Raw genomic sequence first — 10548 nt, 5'->3', positions numbered from 1 at the left:
AACAATTCTCAAGTTTCGAAGCCAGTCAGCATAATTAAGACCAGTCAACTTGTGAGCATCTAGTATGCTCCTGAGTGATAGTGCAGAAGACATAATGTATATTGTAAATCTGTAAATGATAAACACATAACAACACTTAGCAAATATTCAATTTCATTTCAAAACACTATATGAATCGGGTCTTTATTCATAAGTGGCTCCCACTAGTTTATCTAATTTATTCAACCCTTTACATGAAAAATAAGCATTCATAATGCTAGTGGGAATAGGGATCCTACATTCCATTACACAACCCCGGCTGTGGCACGAAACGCCATGTAATGTTCAATGGGCAGAAAACTCTTGTCAATTACATCTAATGTTATTCCCTAATCAAACTTTAGCCTCTTGAATAACTGAGTCACGGCTGTGGCACGACAAACTCAATATTCTAAGTCAAGTTTAACCCAACATTCCGTACAATTGAATCAGTCCCCAAAGGCCCACGGCAGTGGCACGTAACGACCTTTAGATTCTTATTCAATGTACACATCTCTATGTAATAGACAAGTATTTCTTACTTCGAAATTAAAGCCCTCGGCTGTGGCACGAAACGACAATAATTCAAAAATAAGAACTACTTTTCTATCATGTTGGAAGGCTATGACCGACACAAGCCCGTTGTGTCATTGGCCAATTACTACTTGATATTATTTAATTTTAGAGGGATTATATTACGTTACAATCATAATCATATTATAAAGAGATTCTTCCTTTTAAATTAAATATTTCAAATCAATAATCAATAATCAGATGATTCCCAGATCGGGTGGAGCATTGTCAAGAGGCGTCACTTAATAACCCTTTCTTACAGATAGAAATCTGTTGTTGACAGAATCATCCTTTCTCTCATATCGAAAATTCATATTCAATTACGTGTTTCACAAACACAAGAATCTCATGATTGTATTCATAATATTGTTATTAAGGTTATGAAACAATTTCACTATACTAGGTTGTCTAACAAACGCCTTATGTTCATTTAAGTTCACCTAAATCTATCCTCGCATGATAAACTAAGCATATATCACATATATAAACATGAATAAACATCAAGGTAGGCATGTTACATCATCTAGCACATTAGTCTAAGCATTATACATCTCTATGTATCACATGAAACATTAAAAAGCAGTTAAAACAGTTAAAAACAGCTTTAAAACACTTCATGGAAATATAACCATTTCAAAACTTTTATATAAACTAAAATTGATCACTCCATTAGATCCGTCTCGTAAAAACGAATCCAACAGTATATTGCACGCCTAAAACGGAGTTACGAAACTCCCAGAAAATCAATTTTAATGTAAACAGTCGGGCTGTAACGCATTACAGGAACGCGTTACAATCCCTGTAACGCATTCCGGTGATGCGTTACAACCCTTTTAACCAATTAAAAGGTGTAACGCATTCCGTGAATGCGCCACAGGGTGTAACGCATTCCCGGAATGCGCGACACCCCTCTTTTTTTTTCTGCAGCAGCCGCCGTTTTTATTCCTCGGAAAACGAGCCTGACATCTGAACGTCGTACCTGTTCTTTTCCTTTGCTTCCGTGCATCACAGATTATGCAGAGCAGACAAGCAACAGATGTATATATATATACTTACAAATAATATATATATATATGTATATATGATTTATTTAATTACGAATTTAATTGTAAGAGCTTCAAAAATTCATAATAAAAAATCTATACATCCTAAAATTATGAAAAAAATACCCAGACGATCTACAACACTTGTAGAACCAAGATCAACATTCAAAATTATTTTGAGCAATGATTTCTCATCAGACAAAATTAATCCATGATATAACTTGTAAAAATCATAATTAATTCATACAATCACATAAAATTCTGAAATTATTACCACAGATCTATATGCATACAACCTATGCTCCGATACCATTGTTGGATTTTAAATGCAGCGGGGGCATGGTAAAACACTTTTACACACATAAAATCCAAATAAAAGCATATAAATCGTGAATAAAAATTCGAGGGATCGAATCTAACCTTTAAAATAATTCGGAGACAACGATCAGAGATCCTTAGCAGTTGCTCCTCAAGTGTGAAGCACTCCACCGGTATCCACCAAGAAAATGATGTTAAGGAGGAGGAAGGAGGTGGAGAGACTTGGGTTTTCCAAACTTTTTGGGGTTTGGGGTTCCAATAAAATATAGGGTCTATAATAGTATATTTATAGGCAAAATTTTCAGCTGAAATTTTCCCATAAATATTATTATTATTATCCCATTTATTATTCTCATTAATAATTAAAACACCTTTTAATTATTAATCCTTTTTCTAAACACTTTAGAAATAATTCTCTCTCTTGATTTAATTTCCAAAAATTAAATCCTTTAATTAATAATATTAAGAACTTTTCTTAATTAATTTATAATCAATTAAATCTTATTTAATTAATTATTAAATTTGCCAATTAATTATTTATTTCACAAATAAATAATTATTAGCCATTATTAATTAATTCCTCCACCATTTAAATCATTCTCTTTTTATGGTGTGACCCTGTAGGTTCAATATTAAGCCGGTAGTAGAAATAAATAATAATAAAACTATTTTATCATTATTTATATAAATTCTCTAATTTATTAAATATGGTTAATTAATTAATCACATTTATTCTACATCGTGAGGGATACTTCTCAGCATATCGCGACTATCCGGATAATATGAATTCACTACTTAGAATACCAAGAACCTATTCAGTGAATAGTTACCGTACAATAAACTCCTTCTACCCTACAATGTCCCGATTAAATACAAGGCATGGATCTCGTGTCAAGCCTATCTAATTTAATCACTTGCTTACCATTTTACTATGCGTAGTTCTATGCAAATTAGAAACTCCTTTCTAATTTCATTCACTCTGGCCAGAGATTCCTGAAGTAGCATAAGTGGATCAGCCTTGAACATTCGCTTCCTTCACTGGAAGGGGTAGATCCTATATTGATCATACACTATCTTCGTGTACAAATTCCTATACCCAGTAGAGCCCTAATAATTGTCCCTGGAGACTAAGAACTAAACCAAAGCATAGTTCAGTGTACACAAGATGACTATGATGACCTCAAGTCTAAGGATACTTGTACAACTATCACTATGTGAACAACTGCTGACACGTGAGTGAACTCCATCAGTTGTTCAGATGTGCGAGTCATGTTCAGTGAACTTATTCTATAATAAGCACCTACATACTAGCTATAGTGTCACCACACAAATGTCTTTGAGAACAGACATCCTTCATAATGAAGCAAGCATAGTATGTACCGATCTTTGCGGATTATTAATTACCAGTTAGTAATCCTATGATCAGGAACTATTTAAGTTTAGAGTTATCATCTTTTAGGTCTCACTATTATGATCTCATCATAATCCATAAAAGCTTTACTCTAAACTATGGTATATCTTATTTAAACACTTAAATAGATAGAGCCCGTAATAAAAACAAAATAAGTCTTTTATTAATATCAATGAAATCAAAATAGATTACATAAAAAGTTATTCCTAAATCCTAATACATGATTGGACTTAGGACATATTCCTTTCAATACAGACCCTTCTGTTGAAAAAGCTCAACCGATTGGATACAAAAGAAGATAACTGCAAATCCTCAATCATTGCATTCTTAATGAATATTTCTCTTCCACGCAGTCTCAGTATGACGTCAATATTCGGCCTCTTTGTGTAACCATCGTATATATCTAGAAGGCCTCTCGGAGACCTAAAGAAAATTTGGTGAAAAAATTGCTTAACTTTTTCTACTTTATTATATATATATATAATAAAAACCAACTTTGTTGGATTAATCTAAACATTGGAATAATATTAATTTATTTATGTCTGAATGTTGTTGTTTGACTTGGTCTGGTAGTGCAGCAAACTGTCTTGAGTTGTTTTAGGAGTTTGAATAAGTCATGGCAATATAGCTGCAGTAGTTGAGTTAGTGTAGGAGTGCTCCTGGTTTGTAGGATTAGTTTGTTCTTGTTTTGTTCCCAGTAGATATAAGCATTTGTATTCCAGTTTGAAATAATAAGATCAACAACTATTTTATTTTCTCTCGTTTTATCATTACACATACATTATATTTATATGTCAGATCTGGGAGTGTGAGTTATATACTTAACAATTTGGTATCAGAGCTTTACATATAGTGTATGCCAAAGTTTATGCCAAGGAAGGGAACCATGAAGTCGAGTAAAACGGAGACAAGCAAAACGAAAGACAGAGTTGGTTTGAGTTATCCGATGTTGGCTCGGAGTAAGTATACGACATGGGCATTGAAAATGAAGGTGAACATGCAAGCCCATGGAGTGTGGGACACTGTTGATCCCAAGGATTCAAACTCAAATATTGAGGAAAAAATGGATAAGACTGCTTTGGCGGTTATTTATTAGAGCATACCGGAGGATATTTTATTGTCGATTGCAGAAAAGACCACAGCGAAGGGGGCATAGGGAGCATTGCAAACAATGTGACTTGGAGCTGACCGTGTGAAGAAGGCAAAGGTTCAAACCTTGAAATCTGAGTTTGAATCTCTGAAGATGAAGGAAACTGAACAGCTGGACGATTTATGCTACAAGCTGAACAGTTTAGTGGCTAACATACGAGCACTAGGTGAACCTATAGATGAAGGATACGTGGTGAAAAAACTCCTTAGAGCTGTACCAACAAAATTTCTGCAAATTACTTCCAATATTGAGAAATTTGGATACCTTGAGAAGATGACAGTCGAAGAAACGGTTGGTTCATTGAAGGAACATGAGGAATGTTTGAAGAGACCAACTGACTCTGATGTAGGACATCTATTGTTAACTGAGGAGGAATGGTCCTAACGAGAAAATGAGGAAAGCCAATTGTTGCTCACTAAAGAAGAGTGGCGGAGATGTTCGAATCTGAAGAACAAAGCAAATGGAGGAGATAGTCGAACCAAGGAATGGAATCGTGGAACTCGAGATAAAAGTAAAGTTCGGTGTTTTAACTGTTTGGCCTATGGCCATTACGTTGCTGATTGTTGTAAGCCAAAGAGAGATAAGGAGCAACGACTGGAGTCCAATTTAATTCTAACACATGATGATGAGCCAGCTTTATTAATGATGAAACGTGTGGAGGAGAAGGTACTATTGGATGAGGAGAATGTAAAACCAAAACTAGTATTTGACATTAATGACAAAACTGGTGGTTCAAATGTTTGGTATCTGGACAACGGGGCCAGCAACCACATGGCAGGGGAGATATCGAAATTCAACGAGCTAGATGAAAAAGTGACTGGAAAAGTTCACTTCGGTGATGGATCAACAGTTGACATAAAGGGGAAAGGTTTAGTTTTATTCAGGTGCAAGAATGGCGAAGAAAGATTGTTTCACGAGGTATATTATATCCCTACTTTGTGTAATAATATTCTGAGTTTGAGGCAATTTTCCGAAGAGGGAAATCGAGTTGTTATGTATGGGGAATTTTTGTGGGTGTACGATAAGGAAAAGACGTTGTTAATGAAAGTTAGGAGATCAGACAACAGGTTACACAAGATTCTCATTGAATCTGTTGAGTCGAAGTGTCTTATGTCAACAACAGAGGAGGTGTCATGGAATTGGCATTCACGCCTGGACCATGTTAACTTTCAGGCCTTGAGCATGATGTCGAGTCACAAGATGGTTGAGAGCATGCCAAAGCTAGTACAACCAAAGAAGGTGTGTCAAGGTTGTTTAATGTCCAAGAAAGTTAAAGAGCATTCTAACTCAAGCAAAATTTAGAGCTGAAGCGCCTCTCGTCCTGATCCACGCAAACCTGTGTGGAAAAATTACGTCTGAGATATCAGAAGAAAACAAGTATTTTTTAATGTTGGTGGATGACTACATCAAGTCCGTGTGGGTGTACCTGTTGAAGACGAAAGACGAGACACTAGCTGCATTCAAAAGGTTCAGGTTGTAAGTTAAAAAAGGCAAGGGCGCAAAAGTTAAAGCTCTATGCACGGACAGAGGGGAGTTATGTTCATAGAAGTTCAAGGAGTATTGTGAGATGGCTGGCATATATCATCAGTTTATTGCTCCATATACGCCACAACAAAATGGCAGTTGTGGAGAGATGTAACAGAATCGTTGTTGCAATGGTTAGAAGCTTTCTAAAAGGGATAAAATTACCATCTATTATGTGGGGAGAAGTGTTGAGGCATTCGATCTATGTTTTGAACCGTATACCCACACGTGCTTTATCAGAGATAACTCCTTATGAGGCGTGGACAGGAGATAAACCAAATTTGGAAAGTATTAGGGTATTTGGATGTGTCTGCTACATGAAGACTCCCTCGATTCACACAACAAAATTGGAAGATCGTAGTAAAATGGTGGTGAATTTGGGAAAAGAACCTGGTACAAAAGCGTACCAGCTCTATGATCCCGTGTGAAAGAAATTACATGCGAGTCGTGATATCGTTTTTATTGAGAACAAAGCATGGGACTGGGAAGCAGACCGAAAACAAAGTAGTGATCGAGCAGAAAAATTAGTGGTATGTGGGTTCAAGTGTAATGAAACAAATGAAGGCGAAGAAGCAGACAACGAAAATAGTGACAGTACTGAGGTTGTTGAAGAAGATTCAGGGGAGATGGCAACACCAATCTCAACTCATAGGTCAAGTGGTGAGAGTGAGGATGAATCAAGGTATGACAACGAGCCAAAGAGATACAGATGGATAAGTAAAATTTACGAAGATACATAAGAAATAGAAACTCTCGATGAACTTATGCTTATGGGGGTGGATGAACTTTCTAACTATGTTCAGGCATCAAAGAAGAAAGAGTAGAAAAGGGCTATGGAGCAAGAATTGGAAGCTATTGAGAAGAATAAAACATGGCAATTGACAGAGCTTCCGCCAGGAAAGAAAGCAATTGACTTGAAGTGGGTCTTTAAATTAAAAAAGGACACAAAAGGAGAGATAGTAAAGTACAAAGCCATAGTTGTGGCTAAGGTTTATGTGCAGCGCCAAGGAGTGGATTTTGAAGAGATCTTTGCATCGATGACATGATTGGAGATGGTACGATTGTTACTGGCTTTGTCTGCCAAGAATGGATGGATGGTGCACCACCTGGATGTTAAATCGGCCTTCCTTAATGGTGATTTAAAGGAAGAAGTTTATGTGTCTCAGCCGGAGGGATTTGAGAAACCAGGTCGAGAACACATGGTGTATAAAATTTCCAAGGCGTTGTACGGTCTTCGTAAGGCTCCAAGAGCGTGGTATTCAAAATTGAGTGTTTGGAAGGTATGGGTATGCTTAGTTGCCCTTATGAACACGCAGTGTACACTAAAAGATAAGTAGGTGAATTTTTAATAGTAGCAGTGTATGTCGATGGCATCTTAGTGACTGAATAAGTGATAAGTTGATTCGAGAATTCAAGAAGTAGATGGAAGAGCACTTTGAGATGAGCGATTTGGGGAAAACTCGCTTATTACTTGGGCATCGAGGTGAATCAACAAGAAAATTATGTCGAGTTGAAGCAGGAGGTTTATACAAAAAAGGTCCTTGACAAAGCTGGTACGGGAGGATGCAACCCTACAAGATTCCCAATGGAGCCGAAGGCAGTGATTTCCAACGATGAAGGTGGGAAAGGTGTGAATCCTACTTAATTCAAAAGTATTGTTGGGGGTTTACGGTACTTAGTTCACACGCAACCTGATATATCGTATGTTGTCGGAATCATTAGTCGTTTTATGGAGAAGCCAACAGTTATGCACCTGAACGCAGGAAAGAGGATAATGATGTACATTAAAGGTACATTGAACTATGATTTGATTTATTCAAGAGATAGTGCAAATAAGGTATTGACAGGTTATTCAGACAGCGATCTCGCTGGTCAGGTCGATGACAGAAAGAGTACCACTGAAGTAGTGTTTTATCTAAACGAAAGCATGGTGACTTGGGTGTCACAGAAGCAAAAATATGTGGCGTTGTCCTCATGTGAGGCAGAATTCATGGCTGCTACTGCAGCGGCATGTCAAGGGATATGGCTACGAGATCTATTGGGTGAAATCACGAGCGAGTATATTGATCCTGTGATTCTATACATCGATAACAAGTCAACTATTGATTTGGCAAAAAACCCTATTTTTCATGGAAGGTCCAAGCATATCGATATTCGATATCACTTCATAAGGGTGTGCGTGGAGCGTGGTGAAATTATCATTAAGCACGTAAGAACTGAAGAGCAGCAGGCTGATGTACTCACAAAAGCTTTGTCGATCGTTAAGTTCGAGCGTATGCGCCAGTTGCTGGGTGTTGAGAATCTAAACAAGAACGTTTAAATTAAGGGGTGTTTGTTGGATTAATCTGAACGTTGAAATAATATTAATTTGTTTATGTCTGACTGATACTGTTTGACTTGGTCTGATAGTGCCGCAAACTGTCTTGAGTTGTTTTAGGAGTTTGAATAAGTCGTGGCAATATTGAGTTAGTGCAGGAGTGCTCCTGGTTTGTAGGATTAGTTTGTTCTTGTTTTGTTCCCAGTAGATATAAGCGTTTGTATTCCAATTTCAAATAATAAGATCAACAACTATTTTGTTTTCTCTCGTTTTTATCATTACACATACATTATATTTATATGTGAGATCTGGGAGCGTGAGTTATATACTTAACAAACTTCAATAAAACTAACTAGTTCTCGTGTACTTTGACAAAAAAAAACTATTCTCGTGTACTGTTAATAACAATATGGAGTAGTATATATGTGTTATATCGCATAACTTCACCTCTTTAAACTTTTTCCAATAAGACTGGGGTCGATGTTAAACACTTTCCTTATTTCTGTTTGAAACGTGTATGGTTTTACAAACTAAAAACGTATATATAGGCTGGTATGAGCTTTAGATAATAAACACACAAATGGACCAGGATGATATATATTGATAATATTACAACTTTAATTTAGAAATACAAATACGAAGGCTACAACCTTTATCACTGACTATGAGCTACAACTCTATTTCTTATTTTCTTACAACTGCTGTTGTGTTTTTCACTAGATAGAATTATTTTTTTACTACAAACAGGGGCCTTATTTATAGGGTTGAAACAGATCATTTAACATCATTGCTTACATCACTGTCATTAACTTTCTGGCCAGCCTTATATCTTCAGAATTCAAAGTACAGCCTATCTTTATTTGTGGTCTTTACATGGACAAGCTATAACTCTCCTGTCTTGAGAACAATCACCATCCTTGAAACCATGCAATATCCACCTGCAGAGTTTATTTACTAGTCTTACCGGCCACCTTTATCCTACCATATTTTGAGGATGACTTTGTAAATAATATATGTGTTCATATTTCACCCAGTTATTTATTCAATATCTACTAGAAAGCTACTGGATAACTCTGCTGTTAATATTTATTAGGGTGGTGGAGAGTTTGAATTCTAACACTCCCCGTCAAACTCGACTTTGCATTTTGAGCTTTATAATCATATTCTGAAATACATCCGGCTTTAATGGGTTCGTAAATAAATATGCTAAATTTTCATCTGTCCTGCAGTGCACTAACTCCGCGATTTTATCATTCACTTGTTCTCGAAGAAAATAATATTTAATATTGATGTGCTTGTTGCGGCTGTGTGACACTAGGATTTTTCACGAGAGAAATAGCAGATTTATTGTCCATATAAATTTGAACCGGACCTTCCTCCACGATATTTAACTCGCCCAATATGTAGCTTAACCACATAGCCTGACATGCGCATGCTGCTGCTGCGATGTATTATGCCTCACATATTGAGAGAGCAACTGTTTGTTGCTTCTTTGAAGACCATAAAAATATCCCTGAACTGATATGAAAAGCATATCCTGAAGTACTTTTCCCGTCATCCAAGTCACCACCATAATCACTATCTGAATACCCAACTAATTTTGAATTTTGAGAATGCGTGTAAAATAAACCATGACCAAGCATACCTTTGATGTACCTCAAAATTCTTTTAGCTGCCATAAAGTGATCTTGCTTTGGCTTCTCCATGTACCTGCTCACCAATTCGACTGCATACATAATATCCGGACGAGTGAAAGTTAGGTACCTCAGACTTCCAACCAAACTTTTGAACAACGTCGGATTTACCGACTCCCTTGTTGAATCAACTCTGAGATTTATGCTCGGTTCTGCTGGCGTGCTTACTGGCTTGTATTCCTCCATTCTGAACTTCTTTAAAATCTGCTCCGCATATTTTTTCTGAGACATAAAAATCCCATCTTTGTTTTGCTTCACCTCGACTCCAAGAAAGTATGACATTTGACCAATATCTGTCATCTCAAATTCGTTAGTCATAACTTTCTTAAAATCATCAAACATACCAGGGTTGTTTCCTGTAAAGATCATGTCATCCACGTACAAGCACACGATCATAATATCTCCCCCTGAATTTTTCTTTGTATAGAGGGCATGCTCGTATGAAATCTTCACGAAACCATTTTTCTGAAAATATTTATCAACCCTTGTATTCCATGCTC

The 10548-nt window shown here is 36.5% G+C and overlaps 1 protein-coding gene across 1 annotated transcript; it reads left to right on the top strand.

The window, feature by feature from the left end:
* Positions 1-4249: 4249 nt before the first annotated feature.
* On the top strand, positions 4250-5815 carry LOC141714409 (uncharacterized). Its single transcript, XM_074517930.1, has 3 exons — positions 4250-4447; positions 4562-4858; positions 4964-5815. Exons 1-3 carry the CDS (start codon positions 4250-4252, stop codon positions 5813-5815), a joined length of 1347 nt encoding a protein of 448 aa, XP_074374031.1.
* Positions 5816-10548: the final 4733 nt, after the last annotated feature.

Source organism: Apium graveolens, chromosome 3 (assembly GCF_009905375.1).
Source record: "Apium graveolens cultivar Ventura chromosome 3, ASM990537v1, whole genome shotgun sequence".
NCBI lineage: Eukaryota > Viridiplantae > Streptophyta > Magnoliopsida > Apiales > Apiaceae > Apium > Apium graveolens.
Note: the sequence above shows the minus strand (reverse complement) of the source record. Positions and strands in the feature narration are given on the sequence as shown.

Bases quoted from the DNA above. Each gene is read 5' to 3' on its own strand.
- LOC141714409 (XM_074517930.1), top strand. From the start codon at position 4,250: ATGAAGTCGAGTAAAACGGAGACAAGCAAAACGAAAGACAGAGTTGGT. The intron at 4,448-4,561 runs GTTATTTATTAG...GACCGTGTGAAG, and splicing joins TGGATAAGACTGCTTTGGCG to AAGGCAAAGGTTCAAACCTT. The intron at 4,859-4,963 runs GTAGGACATCTA...TCGAATCTGAAG, and splicing joins AGAGACCAACTGACTCTGAT to AACAAAGCAAATGGAGGAGA.